The following is a 16,054-nucleotide window of genomic DNA, read 5'->3' on the forward strand; positions in this document are numbered from 1 at the left end:
AATAAAAATTACAAACATGCCAATAACCAAACAAAAAACACTGTTCCTCCAACACTCACACTTTTTTTGTTAAAACTAACACTAACCCCATCAAACACTAAAACCTAACAAGTTACAAAATAAACCACAGCTCACATATCCCTCGAAAAATAACCACAAATTAACAAAATACTCCATCATCCCTACCCATTTCACAACCCAAACTACCAACTTAAAATCACACACCTGCACTAACCCGTACCCGACTCAACCACAAAATACAACAAACAAAAATAACAAACTAAAAGCGGGAACTAAAAAACACAACTAAAACAACGTTCCCTCAAACCTAACACAAGTAACATACCCAATCCACACTACACGGCAACCAATCTCCCTACATCGCAAACATACACCATTACAACAACAACCACGAAAACTAAACACCGCACCCACCAAACCGATAACAACAAATAACAACAACTAACTGCACCACTACCCACACAAAACCGTTCCCTCCAAACTACACACAACTACAACACCTAACCCATCCCACAATAATACACCATCCATCCATACACTTACCACACATTAAAACCACACACAACTAAACACCCTATCACCCAAAAATAAAAACTAATTCAACTTACTGCACAATACCACATGCAGAACACCGTTCGTCCAAACCAACTACAACCACACCAAATACAACACTACGCAATCCCACGAACACTACCGACAAAATACACTAAAAACCTAAAGCTCAACTATAAACGAAAGTCTACGATTTGGTGCTAAAAAACCTGACAAAACAACTGTAAAGCTCCGAACAAAAAGTGAAAGTATAGAAAATGGGGACAAATTTGCAGTATGTTATATGATCTTATGATAAACATATAACTACTAACAATGAACAGTAAAGTGTAAGACAATGCATTTGAATGTAATGAAGATCTTGCTAAGGTACTCTGTGCTTTATATCGTTTGACTACTTGTATGTAGTATTGGTCTTTTAGTTGTTTGATACTCTGAAATGGTTCCTCTAACGGTCTCCCTGTCCTAGGACACTCAGGAACCTCGTATTGAACAGGTCGTTTCTTTTAGTAATGAGAAATCATTCTAAGATCAGATAATCTTCTGCTGGTATGAGTTGCAGCTATTAATTATTATGCCAAAGTATTGTATTTATATCAATTTGAAGTATTTAAGTATACTGCTTCCTAACCACTTCTGATGTTATTCAGTACTTAACACATCGTAGATTCTGTTTTTAGTTAAAAAAAACCCGACTAAGTTAATAGTATTATTCAGCTGTTTTTCAGTGTTTTATAACTCATTTTAGGAATAAGCAAAAGCTGAAGTTTCTTTTAAAACTGGTACGTAATACCTTATAATTAAGGAAGTAATTGTATTTCTGTTACTCACTTGCAAATGTACGTGGTGTGTTGGGTAAAACGCTGCAATGTAATGCACTGTGTGTTTATCCTCCTATTAAATGATGATGGTGAGACAGGCAGCCCATAAGAATCACTCTGCGCTTGTGAGTATGTGCAACTGTACTGCACACAGCGGCCCGTTGTTTCAACGTGATCATGTTTACTTGACTCGCTGGAGGAAATTTATTTCAGTCAACAAAGTTATACCACTGCAAGCTCTTTGCGTGTTGAATGATGAAATAGTTATATGGATGTAAGGGGTTTTTTGGATGAAAAATGTGAATTTGGTGATCTATTTTGCAGTTTTACACTGTGACCAGAATTTTGTTTGTAATATAATACACATGACTGGTTGAATTGTATAAACAGGTTTCTGTTCTTAAAGAATTAATTTATGTGACTTAAACAGTTCAACAACACCTGAATAAGATCACATCTCATGACCACTACGAAAAATTGAGCACAAAAATAATTTATCCATTATATCCTTACAGAATTTATATAACCAATTTAAAAACCATTTTCCATTCGGCAAGTTTAAATTTTCAAACTGTTGTTGTTGCACATGCTCTCTCACTATCCCCATTAAAATATAAACAAACAAGCAATATTTCCTATAATAACACATATACTCTGAACCTTTTTTACTTTTTTGAGATTGTTGAATACTAATAAACAAAAATAATTTGCTGATAACAGTTTCATGTCAATTCATTTTATTCGTGTGCAGTTCTTTTAGCGCCCACGAACAGTCGTTTAAATGTATGACTCAGTAAGCACCTAGACTGCATCCACGCCACTGTGTTATAGCCATTTACCCTCCTTAAGTGCCTTTGGCCTCTTTGATCCATGCATGTAAACAGCACAGAAGTGGCCTCTTTCATCGATGGATAAGGAGTGTTTCAGATTCATAATTATGCAAGTAATGTCTATCAGCTTTGAACAAAGGTTTTCCTCTTGTTCAGCACAGTTAATACAACATAGTTTAGTGTCTTTGTATAAGATCAGTGTTAACTGTTTTGAAAGAAGTGTTTGCAGACAAAGACTTCTTTTGTGCTATGAAGATGATGATGAAGATCGAGTGGATCCCAGTTTCCTTCTTAGAGACAAACTGTAAACCTACTGGATCTTCATATCCACTCAGACATATGTAACATCCCTTTTGTTTTGTCCCCATCTTTTTTATGAGATCTAGTGCCTTCTTCCAACTTGTTTATGCTGTTAATTTTTATGTACTTAACAAATCTTCAGTGTATTTGTAGCACATACTGCTTGGATTGCTCTCCATGCTCATACTTTTTCATTATCCAACAAGTGAGGGCAGAGAGTGAGGGTGGGAAAGGTCGAGCAAGTTGTCCATATTTGTGTATTTGCAGTTTATTTTTGTTATATTTTTTGTTTGTATGTGTTGGAAATGAGATACTGCATCTCAATGAGCTATTCTTTCAATAAATTCTCACTGTCAGTGATTAAGAGACAATCAGAAAAGCATCATAAAACAAATTCATTATCATCAAATTAGATGAAATTGTGTAATTTTTTGTATTGTTGTTGTTTCACTCTATTGGTAGCACTCAGTGTTTGGATTGTATATGAAACATAATTTCAAAAACATATTGAATACTTTGAGGAACCATCATCATAATGAGTATTATAAACCAGCAGAAATTGGCTATAGCTTAGTATAGAGAGTCTGCGACTATCGATATGACTCAGATACTTTTCCTGTGTAATATCTACTTGCTTGAGATCACAATAACACAACTGCATGACAGAGCTTTTCAGTTGAATTTTCCTTGGTATATAAATGACCATAATGCTGCTGGGCCCGGCCCTACACACCCTCACACCCACAGGGAAAGAGAGGCAGGGAGGTACTTAGGGAGTGGCAGCAGGTTTGGGAGAATCATGACAGAACATGTTTAGTTCTTGGTTTAAATAACTAAATCTGACAGGTCTATGAAGTACTACACCTTTCTGCCCTGACAGCTGGATTGTTTACCTGTTTCTGAGATTTTCAGCTTTTTGTGGTAATGGGGAGGCAGAGATTTTACTTTCACTTGGCAGCCTCCTAATGCAATCACTTTCTTTGTTAAATTTTCTCACACTCACCCAATAAAAATGGACAGTTTGCTCATCAGATGTTTTCGGTGACAGTGATGGTTTTCACATGAGGGTCCAAACAGAACAAATGTTTATATAGGGAAGATACAAGAAAGTACAACACCATGACAATCATGTCATCAACTCATGGAAAAAAACATTAGCCAATCCTCCGTGGCAACAACCATCCATCAACACCAGCAGATACAGAAGGAATTCCTGAATCTCTCTGTAGAGCATGGGCATAACAAGCCTGTCTCTAAAAACATTACTGTTACTTGTTATCCTCGCTTTGCTTCCAACCGATTCACTATGACCAGCGAACCAATAATACCAGTATAGTATAACATTTTACTCCCTCTTTCTTCAATCCACACCGTGCTTGGTGCATACTTTGGATAAAATGCAAATACAATGTAGTCAATTTGTTAAAAAAAGGAACATGTTTCATGATTTGAAAAGCAAGACACCTGATTTCTACCTTCTGTCAACAAATCATTTCTGCACTATTGACAGTTAAGACAACTGTATTCACTGCCCATTTGTCAATTCTGTTCATAAGCTTATATCAACAACATTAGTTCTCATACCAGACCATTTCCTGGTTTATTGTTTCAATTTAAAGAATCTTCCTTGTGGAAGACAGCCAAATAGAAGAGGGCAGACAGAGTGAAAGAGAGACAGTCTTTGGAAGTATGTGTTGGTATTAATTCACTGTCTTTATGCAGAGAGAGTAACACATTCACAATCTTTAAGTTTGGTAAATTTTTTTTTTTTGGCAAATTCAGTTTCCTTGTGAAAACCCAGAGGAACAAGACAATCAGATTACTCATGTTTACCTTGGAATAGCGAGCTGCGTGCATGGTTTACATGGAAATGAATGGAGGGAGTGGCACAATGACAGAATGTTTTCTTTCCCTTTATTTCAGAGTTCCTTCAAACTGTCAGAGAGATTTCTACTTGTTAGCGTTTGACCCTGATGGAGACGAGGTTAAATGCAGACAGAGTGTACCCCCTGCACACCACCATCTGCTCTCAACCTCTCACCAGTGAGTAGCCAAAATAACTCTTATTTAAATTAATATTGTGCTTCATAACAATAGGGGCAGATAGTTGGATGCTTGAAGATGGCACCATAATAATCCAGTTATGAACTGTTGTGTTTTCTACATAAGATGTGTTTCAGTCTTAACATGAAAATTTAATCAGCAGCCCATTTAACTGACCACAACATTTGACCAGGGTGGACAAAACTACCAAAGAAAACCTTATCACAACGTTGATTGTAGGAAATTAGCCTAAATTGTATTGCTAATTAAATTTGCTGTTTTGCATTACATTAACTGACAGAAACAGTTGATCTCATGTCCCCTTTTGTTGTCTTCCAGTCTTGTACTTTGTCATTCAGCCCCACCAGTAGCAGTAATGAAGGTGCATACGCCGTACAGTTGGTGATGGAGGACTTTCCCAGGCAGGATATCATCCTGACTCAGACCGATGGTTCGCAGGTGGCGAGATCTACCAACGACGCTATCAGCAAAATACCTGTACAGTTTGCTTTAAGGGGTAAGAGTTCTTGTTTTGGAAACATGGACTTGAGTAGATGATATTCTGTGAGTGAAAACAATTGGTTTTGGGAGTTTATGTTAACAATATACATGTATATATATAACTGACATGGAATCATCATCATCAGTTGGCGGAAGACTTAAGGGATCACCACAGTGATGATAAATCATTGTCTGGGAACCAAGAATGTCTGTACCAAAGTTTGTTCCAATCTGTACAGTACTTAGAAGACGTCAGTCGACCACTGAAGACATTCTCTGGGTGTCATCAATGTAATTTTTTTGGAAATCCAAAAGTTGCTGAGATATTCTAGTCTGGACCAAATTGGTACAGACTGATGGACAGACGGACCGACCAGCATTGCCACCCTTAGGAAACCTCAACGTAGCACAGATGTTGTTTTATCTTATTGTTCTAGTTGACCCTGCGGTGACATCCTGCACTGAGGGACTTTATCTGCCCAAGTTTCTGCCTCCAACTCCAGCCAACAGAGCTCGGCTGTACACTCCTGCCAATCAGACCCTGGAAATCAGCATCAAGGCAGAGGCAAATATCTCCACGTAAGTCAAAAGAACTTTAATGTTAATGATGCCCTGGTGGAACTGGTTAGATAAAAAATATTTTGCTCCACATTAAGTCAGAAGTCACATACAGAAATGGTTTGAAGTGCACAGTTAACTTGTCTAACACTGATCAGAAAACCAGATTTGACAGGAATGCAACGCATGTAACAGAACTGTGTAGTGCTGTAGGGATATACACAAACAGGATGTTAAATATGGACAGCAGTATGCATTCAAAGCCAAAAGAAAACATTTCCAATAGTATACATTGTGTGTAAGGACCTGTTGACTTTGCACTGCCTTGGTTTAACAATAAGTTTCACAAGCTTAGAGCTTTAAAAGATAATATGCAACAACAAAACAATAGAATCAGCAACATGTCTGACTCACAAAAACTCAACCAGTTCTACAGCCACTGTTATGAAGGAAACAACATTAAAAAAAAAAAGGTGATAATTCCAATAATGCCGTCACGGAAATCAGTTTTACGCCATTTGTGGGTGGGGAAGGTTTTGGAAATTCTTATCTAACAACTGACTTCTTCTTCTGTTTGTACAGAAGTTACTGAAGCTTGCTGTTCAGCGCTGGTATCAAACAAACCAGATGTAATTCAGGAGTAGGACAGTACATTCTGAGATGGACGCCGTCTGAAAACGAAGATGGAGAAAGCCACCCCTTCTGCTTTGTCATCCAGGCAAATATCAGGTAAGTCACTTCCCCCTAAACGTGTTCCTGTTTGACGACAGGAAATAAAGTACGAGGTGTGTCTGAGGTTTGGCTCCTGCTACCCAGGGGCTTAGTCAGCTAACATTAGCTGCATGAGCTAACTAGCCAACAGCATCTAACATTGTTGGCAACAAAGCTTCTTTTAAAACTCTTAAAACTCTGTAAATCACTTCAGTACCGTTGTTGTCAAACTGCCCTGTCTGTTTTGGGGGTTTTGTTCAATGAGTTAAATTAACATTTTTTCCCTTTAAAATGAAAGAGACTATTATATTAGTGACATAATTTTTTTGCAAATAAAACAACTGTACCGATCTATTTTCACAGTACAACCAAGTATCACTTGGAGCTACGGTGTGTGGTTGTGAGTGTTGGAAACTGTAAGTTGAACCATTCTTTATTTTTGATTATTGATTTCCTGGATTGGTAAAGTTGACTTGTCTTCTATCTTTTATATTCACTTCTGTTTACAGCCCCAACAATAACTACAACCATTGATCCAACAACAACACCAGTAGCCACAACCGTCATCACCACAACAACCACCACACAGCCTACAACTACACAAACCACCGTTCCTTCAACAACTACCCCATTAACTGCAACCAGCATGTCACCAACTACCACAATCACACAGAGCACAAGCACCATTCCTTCAACAAATACTGCACTGACTACAACCAGCACTACATCAAGGACAACAACAGCACCAGCTACAACCACTACTCCACCCACAACAACTGCACCACCAACTACAACAACTACTGTACCAACTACCACACAGGCTACAACGATACAAACCACCATTCCCTCAACGACTATCCCACTAACTACAATTACAACTACAACAACTATAACAACAATACCAACTACAACCACTACTCCTTCAACAACTGCACCACCAACTACAACAACTACTGTACCAACTGTCACCACACAGGCTACAACGATACAAACCACCATTCCCTCAACAACTACCCAGTTAACTACAACCAGCACTACACCAACTACAACTACTACACTACACACAACCACTACTCCACCCACAACAACTACACCACAAATTACAACAACTACTGCACCAACTACCACCACACAGGCTACAACCACACAACCCACAGTTCCTTTAATAATTACCCCACTACCTACACCTAGCACTACACAAACTACTACAACCACACAGAGCACAAGCACCGTTCCCTCGACAACTACCCCAGTAAGTACGACCCTCACTGCACCAACTACAACACCCACAGCAACTACAACCACTACTATAACCACAACAACTACACCACTAACTACCACAGCTAATGCACCAACTACCACCACAGAGGCTACAACCACACAAACCACAATTCCCTCAACGACTATCCTACTAACTACAACCAGCATTACAACAACTACAACAACGGCGCCAGCTACAACCACTACTCCTTCCACAACAACATCCCCACTAACTACCACTAAACAGGCTACAACCATGCAAACCGCTGGCACACCCACACAAAAGACAACTGCTCCTTCTACAACCACTACACCAACTACAACAGCAAGTCTACCACCTGGTCCTACACCTAACCACACAACACCTGTAACCGAAGCCTCGAACCAAAGTGAGTATGACAAATGGGGATGCTTTGCAGTATGTTATGTCTTATGAATAAATACATATACATAACTACAAGTAGCAAGTGAAGGACATAAGAACAATAGCACTTGATCTTGCCTATGAGACTCATTATTATTCAGTTGGACCACATTGTAATGTTGAATCACTGTGTTTCTAGTTGTTGCAGCTCTGAAAATAAGGATTACCTCTACGTCTCCCCTGTCTGAGGACGACATCAGGAACACTGTTATACAACAGGTCAGTTTCTTTTTAAGTAAATGAGAAATCCTTTAAAGCATCAGATAATTCCTTCTGCTGGGACGAGTTGCAGCTTTAATTATATGTTAGTGGCTCTGTCTGAATATGTAATAAATACATGAAGGCTAGGTGCCAACATATGGTAATAGTCAGGACTCAGTAGATAGGACTCATAGATACTATAGGACCTATAAGTGTAGACAGACAAAAATCATTGTCAAAATAACAATAGGTGCATTTCCATCCACCTGTGTTCATGTTTTTGTTTAGTTTTTAATTTTATTGGAAGATTAAAAAAAAAACTAAGTGGAAAAAACAACAACCTTTTAATGTTTACATTTATAGAACAAATAAGTATGAGTGTGATTCTGAATCTGATTTTTAACATTAAAGGACCTGTGTTAACATGAATTAAAGGTGAAATCTAATTGTATTTCTGTTCATTGTGCCAGATACCACAGCACCATTCCATTTCTGCCAATAGAGCCTCCTAAATGTTACACGCTGGACCTTTAAAGGAGACATTTTAAATGTATTTCTTGAAGTGATCTGGCTCAGCACCACTGTGTGTTTTCTCCTTCAGATTAAAGCTGAACTGGTACGACGAGGGCTGCCATCAAACATCACTCTACGCCTTGTGAGTTATATGCAATTGCAAAGTACAACCACAGCACCCCCTGTTGTTTCAACATGAACATTTATTGACTCCTGGAAGGAACATTTGTTTTCAGTTGCCTGCCAAAGTTAAAACTACAAGGTCAGCTGCTTTAACGTGACCATAGTTGTATGACTATCTGATGAAAAAATCCAAATCTGATGATTATTTTGCAGATTTGCACTGTGTGACCAGAATGTGGTTGTAATTATCACTTGACTGTATGAATGTAAAAACAGGGTCCTGTTAAAATCTATATATATAATATATAAATATATTTTTGCTTATATTTTATATGCAATGTGTACTTGATATTTGTCTATTTATATTAAAGCCAACTGAAAACAACAAATGATTGGCAGAATTAAGTTTATGTGACTTAAACATGTCAACAGCCAACTTAACTAAGATTAGCATCTCAACGAAAACTACAAAAATGAGTCCCAAAAAGTGACTTTATCCATACACTATTACAACATTATCACAGTTTTTCTCATTTGCTTGAATACGTGTCGATTCAGAAGTTACATTTTCACAATGGTCTAACACTCACAAAACATTAAAAACAAAAAGACAAAAGCAAATATTTCCATCAAACAACACAATTAATGGTCAAATTAATGCATTCCTTTAATCAAGCATTACACCAGAGGTTCCCAAGAGGGTCAGCAAGTAAGCAAGCATATCACACATCAAAATTGATTAATTATCAAAATAATAAATAATATCTTTGATTAATATTAAAGTTCCACCCTTAAAGAAGGAAAATGATAACCAATAATGGATTGATTCAGTCTCATTACACTTAGCTATACATTTGGAAATGAGATTAATAATAAATAACTATAACCAAAATCACCATATCAAGTGGAAGGATGTGGAATTCTGCATAGAAGAGGCTGGTATCACCCACTGTTATGCAAACTGAATAGGCCAGCATGTATAAACACAAGCATTTATTAAACGATAACCAAGTAGGCAAAATTAGATGAAACAATACAATATGAAATTAAACTGGAAAATGAACTGAAGCTTAAATGGTTTGTGTGGTGTGGTGTGTGTGTGTGTGTGTGTGGTGTGTGTGTGGTGTGTGTGTGTAACACATGAACTATCTCAATGGGCTATCCTTTTTAATGAAATTCTTGCAGTTGTCAGTGATTAAATTGTACAAATTCTGTTGAAGAACAGGAAAAGGGTGCCAATGCTAAGGAGCTGGTGACACATCAAACACATGTACAGACTAAACCACCTGTCTGATTACAGCCTTAGTGACTTATTGTTCATCAGTTGCTTCACTTAAGATCTCTGTAAGGAACTGGTCCTTCTACTTGAACCAGGTATGACTCAAGCCTCGATGAGTCTAAAGAAAAGATGTCTATGTCTGGAGGAGCCCTGCGGTTCCTTTGTTTCAACAGTGGTTTAAACACTGTGATGTCAATTTAAGTCACGTATTTATGGCGATTTTGGAGCCTACAGACTAAAAGTGGTCCTACAATGAGAGCTATGACAGTATCATTATATCATCTGGAATTATTTTATATCTGTATTTGCACTGTATCTCTCCATCACATTTTATGCTGCTCATGTATATAATTTGTTTCTTTTGTATACAAGAACAAACCTCCCAAAAAATCTAAATTGTTCTAAGGCAGTTGGAAAATAGCCAAACTAATATCAGTAATTTATTGATTATCGGTTGATTGATTAAAAAAATAAAAATAATCAGTATTATCAACCAGCAGAAATTGCTATAGCTCAGTATAAAGTCTGCAAATATACATACCACTTAGATACTTTTCTTGTGTAATATCTACTTGCTTAAGATCATAATGAATAAAATAAGAGAGGCAGCATCTTAAGAGTGTGTGGTTATAGAAAATAGTTTGACAGACGTCGTCTCCTGTTTACAGGCTGTACCACTTTTGTGTGTGTGCTGTTATTTCATCTATTTTCAACCCCATGTCATGTCAATAAGTGAAAAATGTACAAAACCCTTTCTTTAAAAAATTTGTACAACTGTAACATTTGTTTTGGTTAATCAATATTTCAAGCATTTTCCTCATACCAGGTCACTTCCTGGTTTATTCTCCTGACAGACAGATAAAGAGTCTGTGTGTCACTGTTTGTATTAGTTACTGTGTAGAGAGGCTGCAGTATGTCGCTCTGTGTGCCGCTGCTGTTGATGCTGCTTTCATGCAGCTCCCAGGCGACTCATTTCTTTGGGACAGTGATGACCTATTACCCAAAAGCGACCAGCACCAGTGGATCTGTCACGGTATGTATTTATTTCTAAACAATTTAGCTTTCAGAAATGATTGAATAACAATTTGACAGAGGAGATTTAAAATACTTAAGTACCAATTTTAAAAGCATATATTTCCTTATTTTATTTTTTTTCTGGCATTAAAATAAAATTTAACCCCTATTTCACATCTACCTACAATGTGAAGTCAGCATCTGCTCACCTACCTTCTTTGTATTGTGGATGTTTAATCAATGCAGGTGGTCCTTCGCTATAAGCTGAACTTCCACTCATGTACTGATGTGGACACGTGGGACTGCTTGAATGGGAACTGTGGGAGCCAGAGTTCTTTAGTGCTGAATAAAGTCTACAGTGAGAGCAGTGGAGAGTGGTGCCAGAGAGAAGGAATCATGACTCAACAGGTTCCCAGCAACACCCTGTTTCACCTTTGGTAAGTGCACCATATGTCTTATGTCAGTTTGGGCATTTTTTGAATGCAAGGGTGGCATCAAGTATATATTTAAAGTATGTCTACTTTAATTACTAACCTATTACCAACACAGCAGAGTGGTACCACATAGGGCTGCACGATATGGTAAAAACATACTGCGATTATTTTGACAGATATTGCGAGATGACTCACAATTAGTGAATTATAATTTTTGCATAACATAAACATATAACATGTTTTCTTACATCTGGAGAACAAGATTTCATAGGCCAGGACGGTCTCTTTAGAACTACAGTACATCATTATACTCGCCTGTTTTTTTTTTTTTTTGCACATTTTACTTTTATCAAAAAACTGCAGTTTCTGCGATTTGCATATTGCACTTGACCACATTGCGATTCCGATAATACAGCCCAACAAATATAATATAAAGCAGCCATACTGGATTCTTTAAGTCCTTAAAGTTGTACTTCATCCAATTCCAATACTCTTTGTGGAACCCAGTATGCAGAAATATTTAAAAACACACATGCAAGATACTGAATGGTTTTTGCCAAGAGGTATAAAAAAATACAGTACAAGATAAACAATATAAACAATAAACTCTTAGATATATATAGAAAGTAGAGATAAGATAAATTGAAAGAAAAGATAATGAAATCAAGATTAAGTGGGAAGGACTGTATAGAGCATGGGAAATATATTATGCGCATTGTGTTGTTATACAGTGGGATAAATGGCATTGTGTTTGTTAAACAGCTGGATCAGTGCATTAGGTAGAATTAAGCAGTAATTATATGAGCCACCCAATTATTCTTATAGCATATTGATGACATTATTATGTGGGGTGGGCCTGGCATATTGTCAACATGCTCCAGCAGTATTTGTCAGTGTCTCCCTCATCTGCACGGTCACCCCCGTGAGTCAGCTTTCATGCATGCCACAGAACCAGCCCGCCTGATGATCAGTTTATCCAGTCTGGAGGTGTCCTTCTTGGATATGCTGCCCCCCCAGCACACCACAGTGTAGAAGAGGACACTGGTAACCACAGACTGATAAAACATCCACAGTAGCTGTGGCCTGTCAGTGAGGTAGTCTTTGATCCAGACTATTAACTATACTATTAAAAACTTTTTGAAACAATATTGCGTACTCACAAAATGAACAAAAGTAAGATAAATATACACAGGCAATGTCTTAAGTATAAAACTGGGATGTCTATATGACTGTAAATCAACTGCTTTCACAAAGTGTTGTGTTTGTATTGTAATATATATTTTGAATGTCTTAAGTGTCACCACAGACAAATATTATAATACAGAGATGAATAAAAACAAAAGCTTGAGATACAGTCTCTACTATTGCATTTACCCATTAAATTTTATTTTATTTTATTTATTTCTTTTAGATTTTATTCATTTTTATAAAAGATACAAATTAAAATATTACATACAAAAGCAGAATAAAATGTGATGGAGAGATACAGCGCATATAAAAAAATTAGGGGAGCCTTCTATAAGCTCCCAAATTGACATGAATACATGACTTAAATTTACATCACGGTGTTCAAACCAAAATTGAAACAAAGGATCCGCAGAGCTCCATTATCAGACATAACATCCTTTATTTAGACTCATCAAGGCTTGAATCATACCTGGTTCAAGTAGACGGACCAGTTCCTTACAGAGATCTCAAGTGAAGCAACTGATGAACAAGAACTGTCACTAAGGCTGTAATCAGACTGTTGGTTTAGTCTGTACATGCGTTTGATGTGTCACTCTTTCAGCAGTGGCTCCCTCTGCCTGTTCTCAACAGATTGTATAACTTTTAATCACTGACAATGACGATGTACTGCAAGGATAGCCCATTGAGAGGTAGCACCTCATTTTATTTTTGAGACAAGAATACAGTTCATGCTGTGATATGCTCTCTTAAATTTGGCACATATACTATAATTATGTAAATGACACAGGCATAAAGTACAAATTAAGGTTGAACAAGTTCATATTGATAGCTGTATTTTGTATTTTTTTCATATATTGTGTAATGCAGCAGTTCCCAACCTTGACATCTTTAAGTGACATAAACTTAATTCTGTTAGCAATAATTTTAATTATAATTAAAGTACACATAGCATATAAAATAAAAGGCAGCAAAGCATTTTAGGTAGTAATTTCAGGTAGTGATCATCACAAACACATTCTACACACAGTGCAAATCTGCATCACCACATTTGGAAAGGACCTGTATAGTCATATAATAATGGTCACGTTAAAGCAGCTGACCTTGTAGTTTTAACTTTGGCAATTAATGGAAGATGGAAAATAAATGTTCCTTCCAGGGGTCAATAAATGATGATCACGTTGAAACAACAGGCGGCGCTGTGGTTGTAGGTTGCAGTTGCACACTACTCACAAGCCGTAGAGTGATGTTTGATAGCAGCCCTCGTCTCACCAGTTCATCTTTAATCTGGAGGAGGGAACACACAGTGGTGCTGAGCCAGATCACTTCAAGAAATACATTTCAAATGTCTCCTTTAAAGGTCCAGCGTGTAACATTTAGGTGGCTCTTTTGGCATGGAATGGTGCTGTGGTATCTGGCATGAACACGTTAGCAGCAGATCCTTTAAGTCCTGTAAATTGTGAGGTGGGGCCTCCATGGATTGGACTTGTTTGTCCAGCACATCCTACAGATGGATTGAGATCTGGGGAATTTGGAGGCCTAGTCAAACCATTCCTGAACCATTTTTAATTTGTGGCATTATCCTGCTGAAAGATGGCCACTGCCATCAGGGAATAACTTTTCCATTAAAGAATGCTTTCACCGCTTATCCTTCCTTGGACCACTTGTAATAGGTACTGACCACTGTAGACCGGGAACACCCCACAAGCAACTGCAGTTCTGGCCATCTAGCCATTACAATTTGGCCCCTTGTCAAAGTCACTCAAATCCTCACGCTGCCCATTTTTCCTGCTTCTAACACATCAACTTTGATGGCAAAAGGGTGACTTGATGCCTAATATATATCATCCACTGACAGGTGCCATGATAATCAGATAATCAGTGTTATTCACTTCACCTGTCAGTGGTCATAATGTTGGTCATGGCTGATTGGTGTATAATTAAAGCTGCAACTCATCTCAGCAGGTCCAGTTATCTAATGTTTTGACAGGATTTCTCATTACTTAAGAAGAGACGTACCTGTTGTAGGCCAGTATTCCTGATGTGGTCCTCAGACAGGGGAGACGTAGAGGTAATCCTTATTTTCAGAGCTGCAACAACTAGAAGTACAATGACTCAACATTACAATGCAGGTCAGAAGGTTGGTCAAACTGAGTAATAATGCAGAGTCTCATAGGCAAGATCAAGTGCCATTGTTCTTAAAACTTTGACTAGTAGCCCTGTATATGTATCTATTCATGAGACATGATAACATACTGCAACTCACTTTGGTTCGAGGCTTCGGTTACAGGTGTTGTTTGGTCAGGTGTAGTACCAGGTGGGTGACTTGCTGCTGTAGTTGGTGTAGTTGGTGTAGAAGAAACATTAGTGGTTTCATTCATTGTGGTTGTACCTAGTGGGGTAGTTGTTGAGGGAACGGTGGTTTGTGTGGTGGTAGTTGGTGGTGTAGTTGTTGTAATTTGTGGTGTAGGGCCCGTACAACACAAACCAGATTAATTCAGTAGTAGGACAGTACATTCCTGGAGATGGACGCCGTTGAAAACGAAGATGGAGAAAGCCATCCCATTCTGCTTTGTCATCCAAGGCAGATTTTTAGTGTCAGTAACTTCCCCTAAACGTGTCACACTGTTTGATGACAGGAAGTAAAGTTACTGAGTTTGTCCATCCTGGACTTAAAAATGAACATTTCTATCTTTGAAATGTCTAAAAAAATGATTTGTGACATAATTTTTTTGCACATAAAACAACTTGTACTAATTATTGTGCAGTAGTAACCAAGTATCACTCGGATGCTACGAGTGTGATTGTGATGTTGGAAAACGCGTGAGTGAACCATTGTGTTTATTTTTGTGTTTCTTAAATGTACATTGCTGATTTGCCTGATGGGTAAAGTTGTACGTTGTCTCTATTCTTTTATATTCACTTCTGTTTACAGCTCCAACAACAACTACAACCATTGATCCAACTACAACAACCACACAAAAGTACAACCACCATCCCCAACAAGCTGACCCCACTACCTACAACACGTACCCATCCACCACAACCACTACACCCACAAATTACAACAACTACTGCACCAACTACAAACCACTACCCCAATTTCACAAAACAACACACCACGAAATTACAACAATACTGCACCAACTACAACCCAGCTACCCCATCACACCACTAACACCACAATTACAACAATCTACACCACCAACTTGACCACACACAAACCACCGTTCTCTCAACAACTACCCACTAGGTAACAACCACTACCCCATCCAACAACAAAA

The 16,054-nt window shown here is 37.8% G+C and overlaps 2 protein-coding genes and 2 long non-coding RNA genes across 4 annotated transcripts in view; 3 read left to right on the forward strand and 1 right to left on the reverse strand.

Moving 5' to 3' along the window:
* The first annotated feature begins 6,261 nt into the window (after positions 1-6,261).
* Positions 6,262-6,983, forward strand: LOC118338048. The gene is made up of 3 exons (XR_004797213.1): positions 6,262-6,355; positions 6,701-6,753; positions 6,847-6,983. It is a non-coding gene; the product is annotated as an uncharacterized LOC118338048 (long non-coding RNA).
* On the forward strand, positions 6,984-9,225 carry LOC118338510 (salivary glue protein Sgs-3-like). Its single transcript, XM_035675820.1, has 3 exons — positions 6,984-7,986; positions 8,161-8,240; positions 8,824-9,225. The coding sequence occupies exons 1-3, from the start codon at positions 6,984-6,986 to the stop codon at positions 8,932-8,934; spliced, it is 1,194 nt and encodes a 397-aa protein (XP_035531713.1). The 3' UTR covers positions 8,935-9,225.
* Positions 9,226-10,820: 1,595 nt separating this feature from the next.
* Positions 10,821-16,054, forward strand: part of LOC118338040 — a gene marked incomplete in the record, with an annotated part of 22,212 nt that continues 16,978 nt past the window's right edge. The window contains 2 exon segments of the mRNA XM_035675201.1: positions 10,821-11,170; positions 11,398-11,588. Coding sequence (XP_035531094.1) covers positions 11,051-11,170; positions 11,398-11,588 — 311 coding nt within the window.
* LOC118338046 lies at positions 13,051-15,234 on the reverse strand. Its single transcript, XR_004797211.1, has 3 exons — positions 15,037-15,234; positions 14,790-14,869; positions 13,051-14,057 (listed from the first exon to the last, which is right to left on the reverse strand). It is a non-coding gene; the product is annotated as an uncharacterized LOC118338046 (long non-coding RNA).

This window comes from Morone saxatilis, unplaced genomic scaffold (genome assembly GCF_004916995.1).
Source record: "Morone saxatilis isolate NCDOM2014 unplaced genomic scaffold, NCSU_SB_2.0 Contig4, whole genome shotgun sequence".
Taxonomy (NCBI): Eukaryota; Metazoa; Chordata; class Actinopteri; family Moronidae; genus Morone; species Morone saxatilis.

What these genes read in the sequence shown, in the direction of transcription:
- LOC118338510 (XM_035675820.1), top strand. Translation starts at nt 6,984, where the DNA reads ATGTCACCAACTACCACAATCACACAGAGCACAAGCACCATTCCTTCA. An exon ending in AACCGAAGCCTCGAACCAAA is followed by an intron (nt 7,987 to 8,160) that starts GTGAGTATGACA and finishes CTGTGTTTCTAG; the next exon opens with TTGTTGCAGCTCTGAAAATA. An exon ending in GGAACACTGTTATACAACAG is followed by an intron (nt 8,241 to 8,823) that starts GTCAGTTTCTTT and finishes TTTCTCCTTCAG; the next exon opens with ATTAAAGCTGAACTGGTACG.